Source organism: Daphnia pulicaria, chromosome 7 (genome assembly GCF_021234035.1).
Source record: "Daphnia pulicaria isolate SC F1-1A chromosome 7, SC_F0-13Bv2, whole genome shotgun sequence".
NCBI lineage: Eukaryota > Metazoa > Arthropoda > Branchiopoda > Diplostraca > Daphniidae > Daphnia > Daphnia pulicaria.
The window spans coordinates 7579409-7602982 of NC_060919.1; the positions used below are offsets into that span (position 1 = coordinate 7579409).

General features: G+C 38.7%; 1 protein-coding gene and 1 pseudogene across 1 annotated transcript; one reads left to right on the forward strand and one right to left on the reverse strand.

Moving 5' to 3' along the window:
- Positions 1–2776: 2776 nt before the first annotated feature.
- LOC124348347 (protein furry-like) lies at positions 2777–4650 on the forward strand. The gene is made up of 6 exons (XM_046798527.1): positions 2777–3188; positions 3259–3467; positions 3534–3804; positions 3874–4014; positions 4086–4155; positions 4216–4650. Exons 1-6 carry the CDS (start codon positions 2887–2889, stop codon positions 4420–4422), a joined length of 1200 nt encoding a protein of 399 aa, XP_046654483.1. The 5' UTR covers positions 2777–2886; the 3' UTR covers positions 4423–4650.
- Positions 4651–18327: 13677 nt separating this feature from the next.
- Positions 18328–22544, reverse strand: LOC124348570 (annotated as a pseudogene).
- Positions 22545–23574: the final 1030 nt, after the last annotated feature.

The window sequence follows — 23574 nt, forward strand, 5'->3', positions numbered from 1 at the left end:
CTTAATGTGTTCTACCTTGAATGTGGAACTATTTCCGTATGTAAAATTATAGCATTTATTATAGTTATTGATTACCAAGTTAAACGAGAAGGGGAAAGTGACGTGCGAGTCATCGAATACAAATCCAAAATTTAAGCGTACAAGTGTTTGCTAAATATATGCACTATTTTTTATAAACATTTTTTTTTCCTAATATATTTTGAATAGCTGGCCAACCCTGGCCTACCGCATTATTTGTTTAAGGATTGGTTTAGTTATACAACCTATAACATTTTTATGTATAACAGTTTTCTGGTGTAGTCTAGTTATGTTTAAATTTTTTTCACAAATTCGTTTAGTCAAAAGTAAAAGTTAGCTTTCGAAACGGTTGACAAGAGACCCATTGCTACCGCCATTTAATGTTATACAATTTGTAGAGATTTATACCAAAAACACTTTTTATAGAAAAACTTTTCCGTAGCGTTGGGTCAATTGAAAAAAAATTGAAAATAATTTGTAACTACTTCCGTTCTTACCAGCTGTTTGGTATAACAGGATCGTTTTAAAAAAAATTTGGGGGGGGAATTTACTTGTGAAAATTGTAGTAATTACTTTTTGAGGGAATGGCCAAATTACCACTGCTACCGTTGTTCAATGTTATACATTTAATAGAGTGATTTCACCAAAACTTTTCCCATATAATAACTTTTTGGTATCGTTGGGTCGTTTGTAAAAAAAAAAGGATGTATTTGTACTATCTAACAGTCAATAAATAAACATTTTTATTTCAAAAATGCAGGCAAAGGTTTAACCTATTTTTTTTTCTAATAAGTACAGGCTAGCCAGCACGAGTGTATTCCTAGACGACTTTTTCATGCACTGGCGTTTCAGAAACATCAGAGACGAAATAGCCTAACAACATCCAGGAAGTGGTGACATCTTTTCTATTGGCCGCACTTACCTATTGTTTACGTACGTGACTCCAATTGTAATAGTCCTCGAATTTTGGCAATCTTCATCATTCCCAAATGCGAGTATTTCATACATAGTTGATTTGTCCGACCTTCTACGGTTGCCAGACCGAAAAGGTTTTTTTGTATTGTTTAGCAAAAGACCCATGGCTTCCGATTTTTTCTTTTATACAACTAGTAGAGATAAATACCGTAAACTTTTTTAGTATAAATTTTTTCGGTACCGTTGGGTCTTTTTTAAATTAATTGAATATTCATATTTTTTCTTATTTACCAATTACAATTTTTTTAAGCTTTCGGCCAAAGCCCTTGGCTACATCTGTGTGATGTTAAAGTAGTGAAAATGCTAGATAATCAAAAATTTCCCCCTCGAAAATCTGATTAATAGCAATACCGGTAGCTTAGGTCTTGTTGAAACATGTTTCTGCTACTCCGTCACTGGATTACTAATTGTCTTGATTTTGGTGCAAATGTTTTTGTCTGGGTTTATGGCATGGCTTTATGTAGAGAATCGCAATAACATTCACCTTTTCCAGCTGTTCTCATTTCTTATGACACTCTTCGGGTTTATCTCATTATCCATGTGTTCAAGTATTACCATAATGCAAGAAGGCAAGCGTTTCTATCTTCCAATGTAAAATCTGTTCTTTTTGTACACTAAAATTAGTCAAAATTGAAACATGGCAGTGAAGGCTTTCATTCATTTTCTCATAATCCATCTCCAGACTAGAAAAAAACAGGGTTTTCAAACCCCACATTAACACTCACAAAAATGTGGTAAACTTAAGTATTTGACTTGTGAGCCTCTAGCCGAGAAGAAGTCGTTAAATCTGCTTGGGCATCCCTGATTAGAATTTATTTTTTAAACATGTTTATTGAAAATGTTACACACCACTTGAAAAATAATGTCCCCCTCATGTATTGGGTTTATACAATAAGGTTGCCCAAATGATTGTTTTATTTAATACTTCTTAGACCAGAGAGAGATTACACGTTTCGGGTCTGCAAAACGACCACAGAGGAAGAGATGAAGGAGAGACAACGCCATGTTAAAAACACCACTCACAGCGTCACCCCCTTTTAAAAAGTTGCCAGATTGAGGGAATTGTACTCCATTACCAGGGCAGCCAATTGGGAGAAAGAAAATAGGCAGGGGGACAGGGGACTTCTGTTTTGAAGTCGGTTGTCATGACATTGTATTTTGACAGTTGTCTGCTGCTTGTTTCATTTCATCAATAAGGCGTGTCATATCATAAAGGAACGTTGGGCATAAGGACGTTGAAAAGACGATGTGAATGTCTGTCGTCATGGAAGCAAACATTTTCCAACACACTAACACAAGTCAGTGTTTTTAAAACTGGCACCCCTGGTCATCGAGTACAATTCTCTCAATTTGGCATTTTTCAGTAAGGGGGTTACGTTTGTGCCAAATTCCTTCTGCAGGAGCTTACGGAGCGTTGTCTCTCCTTCTTCTCATCCTCCGTGACAAGACACAGAGAGAATTTTTTAAATAAAAAAATGAACAAATTTCCGTGTTGTTCTTCACCAATTTGTTCTCCCATAGCTCGATACCCCCTTCAACGGCTCAGGCTCTCCTGAGGCAACTCGAGGACTTCCCTGGAGGGTAAAGATCCCAAACCAGGTATGGACGAATAGACTGAAGGCAACCAACCCCTTTCCGGCATTCTGATTGGCTCTCGCAGTTTGTTGCAATCGCCACCACCACGGCGCCGTAGAAGGAAAATTTATCTAAGTTTCGTCCGGCTTGCGGAAGACTTCATCTCATTGGGGCGAGTCTGGAACGGATCCAGCTGCGCCCAGTTGATCCAGCAGAGGTCAGATCAACCGCCCCGAGGACGCCTCTCTTGGTATCGGTGGACTGAATGTTAAAAAAGGCACGATTCACACCAAACGTCACAGCAGCGAAGATCCTGGGATGCTTACACTAAGTGCTGCCGCAGTAGTGGCTGGTAGTGTTTGCAATTCCACGATTCCAGCCGTGAGCAAAGTGTGCTCCTCTCCTCGCCTGGACCACTCTCGTTCACACAACGATGCTGATACAATTAACGTGACGAAGAAAGTGGTCTTGGAAGAACATCCTTCTACCATCAATTTAACCAACAACGATTACGAACCATCTCAGCCGCATCCTCTACCCATGCCAGAGTATGGAGGTTATTTTGCGCCGTTAACAGAGTTTCTGCCCAACAGTTCGCAACCAGTTAATGGATTTCATCGGTAAGATTCTATTGCCTCATTTAATCCAATCTAAAATAAATCGTTTAATCAATCTTTTTCTTAAATTCAGATGCAATTTGGCCGTCATGTTTTTAGTCGATTTGGTAGTGGAAGGTATGGAGCAAGGAAGTGAGGTTGATTGGTCCGGTCACCTCCCACTCGTCTTGCACATGGCCATTCTGGGTTTGGATCACACTCGCCCGCTAGTATCGGAACATTGCAAACAGTTGCTTCTAAATTTACTTCTGGTTTTGGCTGATCATGGAGATCATCTAACTGGTAAAATCTAAATCATGTGATTTTCTTGATGCATTTTTCTTTAACATATTCTTTACTCTGTATTAGTTGTCAAGGTTTTGCTACAAACCAGAACGGAACAACTGAAATACGGTCTGACTACTTCTACCTTGCCTGTTCAAAAACATAATTTCACGGAACCGGATTTGGAGTTTGATAGCTATCTTCACGCTCCATTCATGCAACTGGGAACGCCTACATGGTCGTCATCGGAAACTGGCGAAGACTTGTCGGGTGATGACGATGATAGTACAGAGGTGCCAGCCACAGTAGCGCTGTCGGACATCATCAAATCGTTGGTCTACTTCATTTCATCCAGGTAGGAGTAAGAAATATTTCAAGATTATTTTGACACTTTTTGTGATATCACTTTATCTTATAATTATAGACCTGGTCAACCTCTATGGAGCTACGAAGACATTACATCCAAAGTCTGGAGCGTTCGTAGCGCCGAACAGCTGGATGTGTTTGTCCAGCACATCTGTCGCGTTTTCAGTGAATCTCTGCCTCATAGTCACTTAGAAGAAATGTGAAATTGAAATTTCAATTATACTTAGTAATCTAACATCGTTAACATTATTTAAATTTACTTTGATTTAGGTGGGCTCAAGTTGCCCTTCATCTGGCATTGTCTTCGCCTTCCAGACATTATGCTGGGCGTTCTCTTCAAGTATGTTTTCAAATATTTGAAATGCTTTCAAAAATACCTGAAATGCTTATTTTCTGGCAGATCTTCCGAGGATTGCGAGTACCGATAACATCGCGAATGCTTACCGATATTCTTTCTCGTCTGGTTGAAACCACTGCCGAACAGGGTGAAGACATGCAAGGTTACGTGACTGAGCTGAGTGTTGACACTCGAGGCATCCGTCGAGTCTTTAGAAACGGATTTCCGACCGATGGATGTTGTGCGCGACATTTTCAAATCGACTCCTAATCTAAACAATAAAGAATGTGGTAGTCCATTACTGTAAAGAGTGTCGGGTGCTAATCTGACACGTCGACATGCTTTTTACGGACGAACCCATCTCAGTGCTGGAAACACTCCGTACAGTCACATTCGATCTACCAGTTACACGGCAGCCGTTATGTATCGTTATGTATTGCACACGGAGAACTTTGAACTGAATTCGAACAAAGATAAATGTCAATGGATGTTTACTCTATAAATTGGAAAATGAATAAAACATTAATTAAATCTTAATTTCGGCAATGGATTAACAGAAGGTTTAAGGTTAAAGTCCAATTTATTAACGCAGTGGCTTCGCTTGTTTCTCTTTTTGGTCTTTCATCTCTGTCTCCATTGAAAGATTCCATGCCTTGAGCTCTGTCATTTTGTCTACTATGTGCAAAATGAAAATTGGAGTCATTAATACATTGTAATGACATTCACAGTCAACACAAACTTGGATATTTACATTACATTAAAAAATAAGCTCAGATTTTTCTAAGACATGTTCTGTATTTGAATTGAGAAAGTGATTCAACACCGCCAATGCATCATCCCCAGCTATATCTCTCAACGCAACTAATAAATCGTGGCTCATTTCATCACCATCCCATTCATTCATTCTCACCATCCCTGCAAGCCAATATGGTAATTTTAAGTGTAAATTATTCAAATAATTTTGAAACGAACACGAAACCTATTTGATAAATGTCCTCAAGGTTCTCCTTTACTTCTCTTTCAAGTTCAGTGTTCAGTGTAGTCGACAAAAAAGAATGCTTCAATTTTACCATTGCTTCATGTAACATTAGCGAAATAGCAGATACGAGATGTCACATTTTTTTTATATTGCCTGGGCTCTTCTATAAACAAATAAATAAAAAATTTAAAAAACGCTTTGTCTTAATATAATTGATACAAATTTCGTCAATTACTAGTTTCCTGAGGATTTAAAAAAATGTTCTATCAACCATGTCATATGCTTTTTTGTAATCTAGACCCATAATTGTTGCTCCTGTTTTTTTTACCTGTTTAGTTCTTATGTCTCTTCTTTTTTTTCTTAAATGTTTTTTTGATGGAAAATGTTCTATGATATTTTAATTTGTTAAAAGGTTTTGGCCTTTAGCTTATGTCTCTATTTTGGATTCCTCCCGTCTGTTCTTCACTAATAATGAATGGTAATATATTCTTGGGGCTAATGGTTAAAATTTTTGCTAAAAATTTATAGTCCGAACATGATAGGCTTATTGGTCCCCAGTTTCCTTCTTTTACCCTGCTTCCTCCTTTGTGTAATAGTGTGATAATTTCTATTGATTGTGTCTTACTGAGGTTTTGAAATTTTAAGATGTATGTGTAAATGCATGTGATTTCTTGTTTTAAAAATGGCAGTCTTTTTATAAAATTTTATGGGTAGACCATCTACTCCTGGGGATTTTCCTTATTAAAATGAATTTATTTCATCCCACACTTCTTCTTTGGTAATATTTTTTGAAAATGTTTCGTTTGTTCAATGCACTTATATGACCTTCATTATAGTGCACTGACATTTTTTGATGATCCTAATGTTTCTCTTATTATCACAGAATAAGAATACAAGCCCTGTATGGTCTCTGTATGGGAATTGCATCTCAACTGTCCAAGAATCAAGATAACTTTTCCTAAGTTTACGAATGATGTGATTTTAATTTACTACTATTGCTTTCTTTAATATTTGTGTCGTTCTAAATTCTATCAACCATGTTCTAATTGTTATGAAAACAGAAAAGAATTATAAATTGTAAAAAGTATACCAGGTTGGTTCATTGTCGTAAATACATATTGTTTTTTTTTGTTTTTCGTTAGTTTTAAATAAGAAAAAAATCAGTTGTTACACCATGTTGATAGGTTTTGTTCCGCCATTCCCACAGGGCGCCTCGCATCCGTCTGACTTAACACTATATTTCCCTTCCCCTGTTTTCATGAAGGGTGCCAAATGAAAATCGCGAGAAGGGTATTAAGTTTTTTTCCGATTTCATTGAAATTAGGTACAGTTTATGGGAACATATAACTATAAATACTGTAAAAAGGAAAAAATAAACATACATTGGTTAATTTTATAGGATTTTTAAAGAAAATTTTGGGGTCCATAAAAAAGGTTTTTTTAGTGGTGGGGTACGTACATTTTTTTTTTCATTCAGACTTTGGATTTTGATTTGTTTTCAGGTAACACCATCCAATTCTAAATGCCATCAAAAAAGAAAAAAAACTAAAAGTGGGACAGACGAGGGTAACCGCATCAGTCATTAACTGTTTAGAAGCATTATTGCTTCTGTCTGGCAACTTTATCCTTAATCCACTTTACCTTAAAAAAAGGTTGAGTGAGAGCTGCAAGAATCCAGGAATCCTGTATTGTGAAATCAAATAAGTGCCCAAATCTAAAAAATCCATAGTAGCTATTGGAATAAAAAGATGAAACCGGAAATATCAACTTTTTTTTGGTTGGATAGGAAGGAGTCTAAACTGTCATACGATGATTTTCATCTCGTTAGACGGGGAGTACAAAGTGCTACGCCTGGTAAGTGGCAAGAATATAAAACAGATAAAAAAGACAAAAATATAGTTGTTAATAATGTTTATAACTAACCAGAGGCTTTTTTGATAGTCCATCTGCAAGAATTGAACGACATAACTTTTCCATAGGCTAGTCAATTTCCCCATCGCTTTGCTTAGTGCTTGCTTCATTGGTAATTGTCTGGTGTCAAACTTAGATAAAGCAATGTCTTTACTCGCAATTAAGTTTAGTGTATGAGAGGCGCATCTTTGATAAAACGAGGTTTAATCTTTGGTAATGGTGATTGTATATAAAGAGTTTGGCCAGACCTTAATTGCATTGGTAAAATTATCTCGGATTCCAAATTTATATTATTCAAAAGGTCATACGTCGAGTCATTTTGTTGATCACGATTAGCTGCCTCTTGTAATTCAGTCAACTCTTCAGGATCTTCATCGTCTACAATCTGCTCAACTAATTTCTCTATAGTTGGATCAAATTCGTCGTCATTATGACTATATTCGTTATTTAGAACCTGTTGATACTGTTAAAAGAAAAGCATAAAGAGAACAAAAGTAAAATGAAAAAGAAAACGTACAGAAAATTCTCTGAATGCTTTAACAATACGTTCCTGACTATCAAGAGGCAACTATAATCCAACTCATGACTTTCGACATGCAGCTCATGAATATAAACATTCAGGTGTAACAATTCTTCAACAACGTCGAGTTCGACTTCTCCCCAACCTAAATCTAAAAAAATATGAGTTTATATACTTATCCAATCTTATGTACGACCATTCCATCTCAAGAGATCTGGAAAACATGAGTTTTTCTATAATTTATGTAAAAAGAACATCTTTTTTTAATTTCACGTGTTTTCTTAGCAAGAGACATCGTTTGTGAATGGTTCGTCTGCATCAGTGTATATACTGCTGCAAGATAATCATATGCTCCATAGACCGTAATTATTATCGAATGATTTACGAACCATTCACTACATAGAAAAGTGTTGCTTTTACATCATCAAATTATCGTACGCACACTCTCTCTCAGATCCCTTTCCACCCTATTCAAAAGGCTAGTCTGTCAGAAGCGGGATCTACTACGATCTCATCATATACGGATAACCTAGCAAAACTAACCCCTACAACATTGACTTCGGCCAGATCGAGCCTTGGTAATCATCCTAGGATATATTGTCAACCTAAACCTCAACACTAATAATAATCTGAACTACAGGTCTGTAAGGTTCAATTCAACTAAAATCTGGCAAATAAGATGCCCCCTGCCTATACCAGCGTGCTTAAGAATAAAATTCAATGACATCTCTCTGTTCCGCGCTCTTAAAGAGATAACAGGCCAATCATCTTCCTCATCCGCACCCTGTTGCCCTTCCCTTTGATTCCCTTATATTCGGAAATCCAGTGTCCCATGAGTCCTGATTTCCTTCGCGAGTATATGGATTGCAAGTCAACAAAGAAGAAACTTATTTTTTTGACGGATCCAAACAAACACTCGAGCCTGTCAAATTCTCATTCGCTACCACGAGCAACGTAGTGAGAGAATCATCGTTTATTCGGATAATTGATATCCGATAAAGAATATAGCTCTCACGATATAGAAACCACTTATTACGAGTTCGGCAACCCTGACACTGAGGAGAGAAAATTTCCAAATATTTAAGAATGGCGGAACACGAACTATATTCCTCGTTTAAGGAATTATTGACGATCATGTTGGCATGCCGCGTGCTAAAGTCTTAATCCAATTTTCTACCAACGGAGAATCTCCAGTTCAAGAAGTTGAACGACTAAGCCATATTCTGCAAGCCAATAACGTTGCGGATTCTTACTTCTACAAACTGGTGTTTCAACATACAGATGAAGTGAAATGCAGCACTGATCGCCAAAAACTCTTGGGAAATCAAGGTTACTACTTGGAACCAAATATTCACTTAGAAGGATTGAATGAAGTTCAGGAATTGAACAAAAGAACAAAGAATGGTAGCAGAAAAATCTGCTGCAATTGGTCCTCGAGGACATTACCGCTATGGATGAAGTAAACCAAGCAGTTAGCTGTAGAATACATGTAATTAATCTTATTTTTTGTCCAATGTAATAAATCCCGTGTGTGGTGTCGTGGATCTCTACGGGCGGAAGCCTTCTTGTCTGTTTGGATTTTGTTTTATTCGTGTTTTTTCTAATTATTTTTATTCTATTTTAGGCATGGCTGATGTCGAAGAAGAAGAAATTTTCAATCGTTTCGGATCCCTCTAAACACACTTTTTTTTCATTTTTGTAATGTTTGAGTTAAATATAACTAATTTCTTTGTATCTTTGTGGTATGACTTTGTGGTGTGTCTTTGTCATTTTGTCTTTGTGGTGGTCGTAACCTAACTTCTTTGTGGTTCCAAGTGGATTCATCATAAGGATATTAGAAAGCTGCCCAGTTATAACCTGCCAACATCCGTAGATCGCCCACTCCATCGGAGATCGCTCACGCATTTCGTGTGCCATCGCATCACTCGTGTTATTGTATGTGCATACCTTGCTAGTGCTATAATACAAGTGCAACCTCTCAACGAATCGTCATCCTTATTACAATCATCTTTAACCCCTGTAACGAACTGCTACATAACAAGCGTGAGTTAATTAGCACCAATGGAAAGAAGAAGGAGAAACAATTGTCGCCAACACTATCACTTGCCACCACCACCTATTTTGTTTTTGACTCTTCTTTTGAAAAATAAAAAAAAAAATAGACAATTGGACTGGAGACACAGACGGCAGTGGGGGAGCTCCTTTTTCAGCTCGATTATTTCGTTGTAATTTTTTTCCACCTTCTGAAATTTTGACGTTATTTATAACCACCACGATAGGAGAAATTTGTAATCATCCCCCTCCCCAATTTTTACCGCCAAGCTGAGCAATCGTAATCAAAGAGCGGGCGAAACTGTCTGGAATGATTTCGCGGTCGATCGAGTCCTCGACACCTAACAAAAAAGAATTAAATTTTGAAAACCCAGAAAGCGTTTTTAGTTGAGAGAGAGAGAATGGAAACTAAAAAGACTGATGCTATAACGATCACGAAGATATCATTAAAGAAAGTTTCGTTTGCTGGGTGCGAATTTGGCCCCCTACATCTCATATATTACGTGCTGGCAACACACAGTCCGAAATACTGAAAGGCAGCGTTAAAATATTATACTGAAAAACTTTCACGAATCCTCCACAACCCCCCCCCCCCATTAGAAAAAAAATATATCAATAAATAATTAATCGCTCATGCAACAACAAAAAGAAAATGCAACCCAGGAGCGATAGCTTGCCACACCCAACATATCTATCCATCTTTTGGCTGGCAAATGAAGCGTGTCAGAGCACTTTTTGGGTTGAGAGGGTCTTGCATTAAGTACAGTAGCTAGTGGGTGGAGGGAAAATTGGAAGTACTACTGCTGGATCGCGATGAAGATGTAGAGAACGGCAATAGATCGACTCGTCTGAGCTGTTTCTTGCCGTCGGCCCACAATTTCAATGCGCGGATCCAAGGCTGCAGGTCGCGGTCACCCAAATGACCAACTCGTTTAGCGCGATCGTCACCGTCACCGAAGAGAAACGCCGCTCGGGAGAAATGAAAATGAACGTCCCACATAGGCGGAGGCAGATGGTGGCAGCGACAAGTCTGGCTCTGGCCACGATCCATTAGACATTTAGCCGTCGAGTTCAACGAGAGGGAAGCCGTGCTCGAGCAGGGCTGGATCACCGCGGTGAACTTACTACCGCGGTACTACCGTGCGGTAGCGGTAGAACCGCGCGGTAGTACTGCACGACTTTACTCTACCGCAGTACCGCGTTAGTTTTCAAATTACCGTGCGGTAGCGGTAGTTTTCCACGCCATCTAGCGCTGATTTTGTATAACACAATAGAAAAACAATAGATGGCGTTCTAATTTTTCTGGAGCAATTCATCAGGCTCTGTTCTGGATCACCAATCTTTCACGTTTTTAGGCCAAACAATCATAGTTATCTATTCTTAAACTTTCTAATTGACATTTGCGAATGAAATTTCATGGCATTGTAGGTCAACTTGAATTAAATATGAGCGGCGTATAAGCGCATAGCGCCTTGAGTGAGAAGAACGCTTGTTTTCCAGAAGCACGCGCACGCGTTCACGGCTTCTGAAATAAAACGTCGCACTTCCGTACTCCGCATGGTTGGAACGTTTGTACTGCCTTGCTGGAAAGATCTATTGTACCAGTGAGCAGTTTCTTGAATGATTTTTTTTAAACCGTTTCGTTAAATTAAATGAAAAATTAACTCTAATTTCTTTAATTACAAGAATTAAATCATGAAAGGATGTTTAATTTAATTCGTGATTTAAACGGTTTAAAACACAGTGAATCACGGATAAATAATAAAATTGTAACAAGACGAGAAAATCATACAAATGAGAATCTTTTTGCCAAGATAGATTTAAAAAAAATGTATTTTCAAAATCAAAGCATATTTGATTGAATTTATTTATTAATACAATACTTCAAAAAAATTATTTCTGATTTTGATTCATTAGTCAAAATAAATCGTGATTGCCACTGAGGAATGGGTTTTTAGCAGAGTTGCCGTTCGCTCACCATTTGGTGATCAACGCTCTCGATCTTGATCACTTGAAATTTATGGTCAATTCGCTCCAATCGCTCGATCGTTTATGAAGTGATCAATCGCTGATCGATATTGCTCAAATCGCTCACCAAAACATTGTATTTCTGGAATGACTCCACTGTCCATCAAAACAATTACAAATCTTGTTACACAGTTATTTCCTGTTACTTCTAGTGCTCGTTTTTGATGGATTATAGCCGCTAACCTTCGAAAAGAATTTTTCTGGGACGGTGACAACATATTTCCTTTTCGTTCCTGACTTCCCTGAAGAGTTTGAGTTTTTATCTTGACTTTCAGTTTCAGTTCTAGTAAATTAGTAATGGAGATAATTCAAAAAAGAAACGGAAGTGAAACTTGGTATCATAGATATGGCAATAAAATAACCATTTGCAAAAAAATTGTTTTTCAACTTACAAATCAATAACAGGGTCATCCTTTGATGTGGAAGGCGTGGGATCCATCTCATAATTGTTCGTTTGCTAGAAAAACTCTAAAACTGTCAATTAAAGAGAAAAGTGTAGCAATTTTCTAAATCGTTAGACTCGTGATGTTCTCGTGGCGTCTTCAATGGAGACCACTTCTTACAACGGAAAAAGGCAACCGTTCAACGTTTTTATAGATCTTTTAATTGCGACCGCTAGATGGCGCTGAAGTTACGATCGATATCGCTCAACACCATTCGCTCTTGATCTCGCTCTCGATAAATTGGTGCGATCAATCGCTCGATCTCGCTCGCAAAAAAACGAGCGATCGCTCAATCGCTCTCGATCAATCAATCGCTCGCGGCAACTCTGGTTTTTAGATCCAAATTAAAAAGAAAATTTTTAATGAAAGTATATCAACTCTTCTATATTCCGCTTGAAATGGATTTGAAACATTTCCACATTTTCATTTGCAAAAGAATTAAATACTACCGCAGTACGACTACCGCTACCGCGGTAGTCCCTTAAACTACCGCGGTAGTACCGTACCGCGATAAATTTTTCTTTTTTTAAGTTACCGCTACCGCGGTAGCGGTAGTTTTTTTAGACTACCGGGCCCTGCCCTGTGCTCGAGACAGATCGAATCCGTGGGCGGATGGCGGTGCGACGGCGCCGGAACTAAAGGCCCCGTGGGAACAGGGAGAGGACTGGGCGAGCGGGAAAAGATTTTACGGCTTTCCATGATGGAAAGGTTAAGGGACGTTGAACTGGAGGCGGAACGGGTCGGAATGGGTTTCGAACTGTACCGTTGGCATTGTCACTGGGTTGGACTAGAAGCCACTCATCCCCTTTAAGACCCTGGCCTACTCCACTGTTGTTGTAAAAAAGGTTGAAATGCAAAATACCTCTGACTGTCCACCCGTACAGATTCACGACACCCCACACGGGATTTTTACGTTGAAGACGGCAAGTCCCTAGTTACGCCCGCAACGTGAAAGTGCAGATCTCCTCGTATTTCAAAGTATTAACCTGATTCTGTATTTTTCAAACATTAATTTTAAAAAAAAAAACCTTTAAAAAGTTTTTTTTTATTCAGGTAAAACGGGAAAAATTAACAACTTTTATCATCTTCAGGGCTGCTAATGCTGCTACTCACCATGGTTTCAAACCCCTTGTTCTTCATCCATTTCTCTGATTTCCCCAAGAACCATTTTCAAAAGGTGTGCTTCCTTTTCCTGGTGAACCTAGTAGTAAAAGGTGTAGCTTAGTTCCTGGTCTTGATCCCTGCCTCCCAATTGAATATTTAGTTTAAAGACGTAATCTTGATTTAACAACAATTATTGACGTTCCCAAAAGAACCTCACTTCACCCGAATTACGTTACACTAGCGTATAAAAGAAAGCCGTGTACTCCTTGGCAATTTCACCGTTTTTTGCTTGGAGAATATGCCCTATTGGTTGGGCTTCTTGAGTAAGAGAACCACCGTTCGAGGAAATTTGAATGAAAACGTCCACACGAGGTAAATTGAAGGAAGTATCGGCAAGTCCCTTACTAGTAAAAATTGTTTAAAATTGTGGGTGCTTTCTGAAATTGCAAAGCATCTTGTGCCTTTTGGTCGTAGGTGTTGAGCTGTAAATAAATGGTTTCTTCAGCTTTTCAGGATAGTGTTTCAGAGAATAAAAGTTATCCGAAAAAAAGATAAAAAAAAAGACTTTCCTTTTTTGTTAATTTTTCGAATGTGTGCATTTTTTGGTTGCTTAGAAACATTTTTTTTTATTTAAAGAAGATTCATTTGTTTCTCTTCTCAACCAATTAATTATTCTTGGTCTAATTCTAGGTTCATTTGGTATGAATAGTAATGTGAATATAATTCAATCTTCTCACAGTAATATGTATTCCCAAAAAACTTTACGCTAAAAATCAGATAGCTTTAAGTTTCCCCAAGATCTAATTACTTCTCAGAAAGTTAATTCTTAGCATCCAGTATCAGTTGCAGATGTTTTGGTAAGTCTTATTGTGCCACGAAGGAAAATTGATTACAATTTTTATATTTTTTCTCTGTTTTATTGAAGGAAGAAGAATTTTGTATTTACTTGAATCATCCACATTCTCCGTTTTCTCATTTATACATGTATCAGTTAGGAAGAAATAGCAGATATAGAGTCAGTAAGTTTTATTCGTTTCCTTTGTTTCACTTCGTAGATACATTTTGTGATGAGAGAAATCGGGAATATTCAATAATTTTCTTATTTCGTCCTCTTCTTTTCCTTTTCTTTAAATGATGCCAACAAACTCCTTCACAGACTATCTGATGCAGCAGATACCGAATTTTGTGGATTTCTTACAGTATGCCAACCGGATAATCTGCTAGCCTTCATTATTTCGCGAAAGTTCGAGATGGCGAAACATTCACACTTATTGATAATCCAGGTAATATATCTTTCAGATTAAATTGATAAATGTCCATATTTTTAACGATTTCTTTTCACTTCAGAGTTCATTACTGAGCGAAAGTCAACAGGAAATTCCTATTGATGTCGGGTGATCGTGCTGTTGCGAAATAGTGGATTAAAATATGTAAAATTTTACAGGACAGAAGGTATTTTAGTTGCTGTTGGCTTTTTAAAATTCTTTTAGATTTTTATTGCCGTTTTTATAGATTTTGTTGCAAACAATGGAAAAAGATAAGGACGACCAATACTGAAACAGAGGACAACAAGAAGCCAGAGAACTTCCTCGTCAAGCTCCGCTTCTGGGGTATTTTAGTCGAGGTAAAAAAAGCAGCATGATATCCTACAATGACGTAACGCCTGACGCTCACAGCAACAAGAAAAACGATAACCACTTCTGGAGGCTGTAGTATGTTAATGAATCAATATTTCTTATCTATTTTAAGAGATAAATTTTGCTATCCGTTTTTATAGGTGGGATATCAAGCGTGCACTCAACCCGACGCCTGTTGGGATCGTTTGTTCTCTGTCTCAATACGTTCAGATCTGTCTGTCCTCTCCGTAGGCTCATTTACTAATTGTCCCTAATTTTCCTAATTTGCGATTTGAGTCTTCCCTCAAAGATATTTGAGTGTGCGTAGATGATAAATTTGATTATGAAGCCCCACTTTGTGAGATTTAGTTAGTAGTTGTGTTAGTTTACATTATATTATGTAAACACACAGACATTGGAAGAGTGGGAGACAGCATGGAGGGGTAATTAGACAAATGGAGGGAGTAAAAATCCAACCGGGGCCTTTGAAATCAACACATAGTTACCAGGCTTCGTACAACTTTGGTCCAATCAAAATGTTCCAATCCTTAATCTCTAAAAGAAATAATAATTGATCAGATCGATAGGTAAATTACAGCATATACAAAAAATTAAATACCATCTTTTGCGACGAGAGTGTTATCAAACCGAGATTGCAAGGAGCCTGAACAATTATCAAGACACTTTCAAGCATTTCAGTTGAAATAGCGTGCACTTCGTCGAACACCATAATACCCCATTCCTGCTGCTGCAGCCACATTATTCTTCTGAATTCCATAGACGAACAACTATTGTGATGTGTAATTATGTTATAGGTTGTGATCAAGATTTTACTAGCTAAAGGATTATCGTTAGCATTTAATGTGAAACGACAGATCATACCTGAAATGGAAAGAAGCATTTGTTATTTGTATTTCAAGCGAGGATAAAAAATATGAATAACTTAACTATTACAATTATCAGCAATAGACCACATCTTGAACTGGGCTTTCCAATACTCGACTACCAATTCAGAACTGCACAGAATTAGAGCCATTTTATGCACTTTACAACACGCAGCTACACCAACCAAACTTCTACCAGCTACACAAGGCAAACAAATGAGCCCAGAGTGAGCACGATCATGTGCAAAGGTTTTAAGGAGACAATCTTTCTGGTAACGACGTAGTAAATCTAATGCTGCTGGTTTCAACTCAATGTTAATGTTCTGTTTTTGAGTGTCGTTACGAAAATGATATTCCACTATCAAACGTTAATACATCTGGGAGCATTGCTGTTGAAAGTCTCAAATTTTGTCTTAATTTATTTCAAATATTTGAAGAGAAGATTCATTTTTGTTGCCTTTATCCATTTCAACTTGGCATTCTTCGATTACTCCCAACAGTTCTGTCAGAACATCTTGATATTGAGTCTCAACAACATAGCAATTGTTCTTCAAAACTAATGAAATTTTTCCATATGTGAGTGTTGAGATCTGTAAGCATTTTACGATTCCATCAGGGACAACAGTTTTGCTAACTTTTTTCAAGCTGTTGATGATGTCTTGCGTTTCCACTCTACAACAAGCAGCAGCATATAAGAAGTAAGGAGACAATTTGTACTCGTGTATGCGAAAGTTGTTGACTTTTACGACGCGTCAGCTTCAAATTCGCATTTTGTTCTGTTTTTCTATTTCATTGATCTTTAAGAAAATTCTTTAAAATAATAACAAAACCTTATATAATATTGTAGATCGATCAATTCTCTATCGATTGATTATAATTAGTTAAGCAATTTTCCTAGTTTTAACCTTAGAAATTCCTTATCCGGTAAAATTTTTTACTAACTGACAACACAGAGCCAAAATTTTCAGCCGTAAGCAAAATTGATAAATTTCAATTCATGATTTCTCAATTAATACAGCGTATTTTTAGATACCCTTTGGCTTAATTGCGTATTCCCTGCAATATTTTGAAAATCATTTATTAGTTTTCGTTAGAATTTCTTCGTTTTTTATAATTGTAAATTGAAAAAATAAACTTTTTTGTCCGGCATTCGAGTATCCGAGATGCTGTCCGGAATTCGTTTTTTTACCCTAAGTAGCGACAAGAAAAGAAGTTCTAACTTTTTAAGTTCTGATCCTGACTTGATAGATAGTAATAGTAACGTGAAGGCAATGATCATTGTGATTCCCGTACTAAGTCTTTTTCGATCACCCATCATAACAAGTTATTAAGGATATATACGCAAAAGAAATGGCTTCTTTTAGTGAAGAACTAGACCACATGTCTAAGCCATTATGGGTAGCTCCCAATGGTCATATTTATCTGGAATCTTTTTCGCCTGTTTACAAACAAGATCAAAGAATCAACAAACAAAAAAGCTAGTTTGTACAAATGCCTCTTTAAAGGTTGTAAGAAAAAACCAACAAAGATTGGACGCCAAAATATCTGAAAATCAAGAATGGAAAGAAAGGCAATGGAAAACGTCATTATCTGGTAAACTATTGTTTCTTAAATTTTAGCATGTGAATATTATATTGTTTTTTGTTTCACTAGGCACATAATCCCAAAAGTGAACTCAAACATGAAGAGAAGTGGAAATTGGCTGTTAGCAAGATGATCAAAATTTCCCGACGTGAAAACTCGGGAATGGAATTACATGGTAGACGCTAGAAAATGTTGTTTACCTTCCAAACAGTAAAAAAATAAAAATAAAATTTGTTGTTGTTGTTCCAGCTGGTAGATATATATGGAGTAAGACGATACACAGCAGTCCTTGACCTTGAGAGGACGCAGCTTTGATTACAAGTTAACAAAACTGCAAAATTATCCGGCTACTAGTTATACACATACTACCGCATCAAATTGTCTTTAAATGAATAAACAAAACGTATTTTTAAAAACAACCAGGTGTGTGGCAGTCGGTTATTTTTAAAATTTGTTATTATAAGTTTGAAATCCAATGCGGATAGTAAGAAAATGTGGATGAAGCCATTCAAAAAGTTAACCGTCGGCGCCGACTTAACATGTCAAAGAAATTCGCCAGGCGTCGCCATGCAGGTTTGAAAGTCATCGGTGTAATAGGTCTTTTGTGACTCCACGACCCCAGGAGAGAAGAAAAACATTCCCAGGCTGGGCACAACGAACCCGACACGTAAATAACAATGTGTAAAAAAATCCGTCTAGAATTCCAGTCGATTTTAACCTTCGCCGCAACTGTTGTCCTAGTCAAGTTTACCCTTCCAGGAAGGATACGATAGGACGACGTTACTTCTATACGCCCAGCCAACGAAAGGATGCCTGTTTACAAATATAAAGTTCTAATGTTTTCTACACGTGTCACCCTATTCAAATGAAATGCGGAAGATGAAACTGCGGTGAATCACTCAGCGCGTCCATATATCAAGCGAGTAAGTGGGAGGGAGGAGAGAAAATGAATGTAAAAGGGATTTGATGTGTCAATCTGTACATCTTCACAAATCATTAACTATTGGAACGAAATGTTAGTTGCTGAAGGAGAGACATGAAAGCGCTGGTTGGCTCAACTATTTGACTCTTTAATTTGCGGATCTAATTTAAAAAAAATATATAGTGAGAGAATAATAATAATTATTGGGCGAATCGCATTCAAATAATTGAATTGGCGATATGTTCGTGTGTGCTTTTTCGTACCAACACAAATCGTTTACCATAATCGGGTGGGAAGTCATTTTTTAGCTTTCTGGAGTCCTAACATCGACAAGAAAAAAAGTGGAAAAAAATTATTTTAGTTTAGAAATGAGGAAGGAAAAATTCGGGACGACATAACACACAAACACATAAGAAACAAAACAAAAAGAAAAAATGGTTGAATAAATTAAATTAGAACGGGTGGAGGAGTTGGGAAGAATCGGCGACGATATTTATTTCGACACACGTCACATCATCCAATCAATCTCCATTTTCTTTTAGCTCCCACAGTAATATGTTTCTAGTGTAGATTTCTCTCTTATTTTTTTGAGTAACATAACAGAATGGAGGGGGACAACCTTCACGAAATCTTATCCTTTCTGGGCCTAACTCACTCATTCTCAAGCTCACAATTTTTTTTTTTTTTTTTGGAGACGAACAAAAAGACGATCAGTTTTTCGCAAGTTGTGTTATAAAAGGAAGAATTCTTTAAAGTTCTCTTGCTTTAATTAAGGCACTGAATAAAGAGGAAACGGGAATGAGGCTGGATAGCGGTAGGATTATGAGCAAACTGAAAAATGTAAGAAAAAAATAGATGTAAGAGGAAGAATATTACGGAAACTTGGAAACCTAAAACAAGATTAAACACAAAAGTTTTAAAAAAATGAGGGGAATTTTGTAGATTGAATAAGTCACGTTTCTAGGGAGAGAGGGATGAAGTTTTTAATATTCGTGGGTAGTAGATTTTCTCTTCTAGGGATCACCAAAAAAGCTACCCGAAAGGAAAGCCAAGAGAAGAGGGGAAAAGGAGAGACAGATTATTGGCTATTATGAACTATACAAATTTCACATCTCGTTGAATTTTTCTCTCTTTTGCATTTTGGCTTTGCATGGGCTGAGGGGGTGAAGAGGAAGTGGGGGAAATGAGCCGAGGTTGCAACCCAAATTATATCTAGCGTAGTGTAGTAGTAGAAGTAGTAATAGTTGTAATAATAGACCATTGAAACTAGTATTGATCTATCGCGCTGGGTGGGGCAGCCCGTCCCATCATAAATGAGGCGGTAGCGGAAAGTTGTTGGGTAGAAGTGCTGACTGGCCCCGGGAATGGCCGCCGACGAGATGGACTGCAATTCGTCATGCCAAACCATTTCTTCGTCATCAAACTGTTGCTGCGCTTGTTGCTGATGGTGTTGTAGGAGCTGGTGGTGCTGTTGATGAATCTGTGGTTGCTGCTGCTGCGGTGGCTGCTGCTGCTGGGGAACAGGATTCAAGTAGAATCCCGTAGTCCTGGAACACGCCACTCCGTTGGAAGGCTGAGTCGTTTCCACCAACGGCTGGCGATGTCCGCCGAACGGAGTAGTCATACTGAGACCCTGTGTGAACATTCCTTTGCGGGGGGGATCGGGCCTTGATCACTTGTGGTCGATGCATCTCTTCCAGAACCGACGGTGCAACATAAGTTGCCCTATGTAAATTTTACAATAAAATTTTAATCCAATCAGTCTAAAAATACAATGCGGATTCTCATACCTGGAAAACCATATTGGCACTCTCACTAAGAGTAGAATCGTCAGGCGAGTCGATGGGAGTCTGCTTGGTGAAACGGGTATCAAACTGGGACACGTCGTCGGCACTAGCCTAAACATTTGAAAAATTGCATAACCAATCAGACTACTGATAAGAATATGTCAAGGCATAATCAAGCCTAATAAGTCTTGCAAGTTTACAAGGCAAGGTTTAAAGGGCGGCTCCAGTCTGCGACAAGCAACTTCATTCCAGTCAATCGTCTTGAAAAATGGGTGCATTCGTACGGGCTCACCGTCCGCTACTGTACTGCCCAGACGGGAAACAAAACCTCTCTGCAAAATAAACAAAGCCAATAATTAACATTGCAAAATGAGTGATTACGCAATCTAATTATTTTACCTTCAACAGCCTACGGATCAAATCGCGGGCGTCAGGCGTTAAATAAGGTGGCAAGTTCAGCTTCCCCTTCAAAATCTTTTCGATCGTTTTCTTTCGATTTTCAGCTGTGAATGGCGGCTAATAGAGGAGCACACAAAAACAGAGGGTCAATACAACTGTAGGGTCCGATGTCAACATGAAAATTAGATTTACCGCTCCTGTCAGCATATCGTACATAAGGGCACCGAGGGACCACCAGTCAACGGCTTTTCCATGTCCACTTCTCGTCAAAATCTCCGGGGCCCTGTTGCAGACATCAAGGCTCGACGTGATCGTATCAATTTTATAAAAGATTATTGGTCTAGAAACTTACATGTATTCCATCGTCCCGCAGAATGTGTGCGTTACGCCACCATCTTCAACAGATTCTTTGCATAAACCAAAATCGGTCAATTTAACGTGGCCGTGTGCATCCAACAAGATATTCTCGGGTTTCAAATCACTAAGGTCGAAATTCGTTGGTTAGGCAGAAACACAACACCCATAAAATCAAGATGGAATTACCGATAAATGATGCCTTGGCAATGGAGATGCTCCAGAGCAAGGATGATTTCTGCTAGGTAGAAGCTTGCTGTATCCTCCATAAAGATTCCCTCTCTTTCAAGATGCATAAACAATTCTCCTCCACTTAGATATTCCAAAATAAGATAAAGCTTCCTTCCAGTTTGAAAGGCATAAATAAGGTCAACAATGAACGGGTGCTTGACCGCCTCCAATATGTTTCTCTCTGCTTTGGTGTGAGCGGTGTCCTTCTGATTTCTGACGATTGTTGCCTTTTTCAACACCTTCATGGCAAAAATGTGCCCTGAATCCTTCCCTGTCAGCTTTCTCACTTAGAAGACTTTGCCATAACCACCCCTTCCCAGAACTCGTCTCAATTCAAAGTCCTGAGGTCCTGTTTTCTCTGCACCCGGATTTACTGTCGTCTCAGAAAATTGAACAGCTTCAACATCTGGTGAGCTGCTGAAAATAAACGAAGCAAGACACAAAGCTATTATTAATACCCTTCACGGTATTCATTTGAGGGATTGCTCTACATTATTGGTGCACTTACTTCATATAGGAAGACGGAAGCAGGAATGGTGCCTTGTCAACCAGCTGGTCTTGCTAAATAAACAAATATGGAATGGGAAAACTGACTCCAAGGAATAGGTCAACTTGACCTGGAATCAAATTTGAAAGGAGCTTACTTCAACTTCAATCACGTCGTCATCAGACTCTCCGTCTAGATCCACGTTGAAGGTGATCGACCATGAGACCCGTGGCCGCTTCTTGGCCCGTGACCTCAATGTCCTTTCGACTGGCTGGATGACTGCTGCTGCTGCTGCCGCCGACGACGCCGTAGCCGTGGTGATGGAAACCGAAATCGGTCGGTGAAGGGGAACCGGAGTTGGAACTGGCCGAAGTGCCGTCACCTCGCAGATTCATCAATCCGATCCGCGGGCCGAGCACCAAGGGGACACCCAGGGAAGGCTCGTCCAATTCAGATCCGCTGCCACCACCACCGCCGCCGCCATTGGAAAGGCAAGCGGCCAACTGTTCCCGATCGTTGACGACATCGGCCAGTCGGTCATCCGGATCTAGAATGGCGCCATCCGATGATCGAAGAGCCGCTACAGAAATGGCAGCATCATTTGACTGAAAAAAACGGGAAAAATGAGAAAATGAAACACAAATGATGATATTCCATCTTCTTCTTTGTCTTCTCCTTCTCATTAGACATTCAGAAATGTCAAAGCACCAAAAAGGGAGCGGTCGGCCAATGGCTTTCTCTCCCTACAGCCACAGACACGTACATACAACTCTCTCTCTCCATCCATCCATCCCTCACCACCACCAAAAAAACAACAACATATAGTCGAGCGAATAGAAGAAAAACGCGAGAAATGAATTCAGCCGGCCACAAGAAATCGTGCATGGGAATAGACGACGAGGTCTTGTTTTGTGTTTTCTTTTTACCAGGTGCTTGTAGACGCCGTTGGATAAGCCAGAAGTGGCGTCGTCGAAAATGTCTAGAGAAACGCAACTATCCAACTGGTAGGATTGAACGCGATGGGAGAATAATCTACACGGGAAATAATGAATCAGTTGAACTGCTCGACTGTTACAACTTTTGTAAGCCATTGCCAAACACACACAACCATTTTCTTTCACATCTTTCTCCTCCTGTTTCTACCGTTGCGTCTGTGCTGTAGAATATCCTCGGGTCACAAGCGAACGCACACACAAAGAAACGAATAAAGAAAACGGTCCCGACAACTTTTTTTTTTCGGTTGGGTCGCAACGCACCCGGTAACTCACGAACGACGACTGAGAACGGACAATCAGGAAAATTTCTACATGTACTGTGTGATAGTCAATGGTGGCCGTGTGTGTGTGGGGAGCTGGGGGGCACCTGATAACAGGCAAAAAAGGGCGGGCAATGTCCGGTTTTCCAGAATAAAAAAAATACAAAAATACAAAACAACAAACGGAAAATGAGGCTCTGCCAACTCCACCCCTCGGGATGGACAAACTTTTCGTTTGAAAATTTACTTCTAAAAAGAAATAAACTATTGCCATCTTTGACAGTGCCGCCAGGTGACACACAACACTCGGATGGTGGTGGTGGTAAGGGGATTAAAGCTGGTCGATTGGATAAACTCCAAGGCAAAGTGTCAAAAGTCGATTAGCCATCGGAATTTTGAATGTCAGCAGGAAATCGCGGACGGGAAAGAAAAATGGAACGAAAGAATTCTGCCCAGTCTGATAAAAAAAAACTATGGGCGTGTTTTATGGTTCCTCTAATGACACAACAACAAACACACGACACCACACGTTGGTCAGAGTCACAATTTCGGTACAGGTACTGAAAAACGGACGGGAGTCAAAAATACACCCAACTGGCGGTGAGTGCGGTAGAGGAAGCACTCAGCAGCCAACTAAACCAGACACGGTTAGCTTGTTTTTTTAACTTTTTTTGAAAGAGGGACTAGTAAAGATAACATTGGAATTATTCATCGTGCTCCAACTATTCAGCATATTCTCAAACAATCTGACTTTGATAACTACGTTGCTATTGGTAAAAAATATTTACACTATAACATTTCTGTTTTCAATATCTTTATATTTTAAATTTTTATTAGAATTTCATTATCGTTACAATGTTACATCA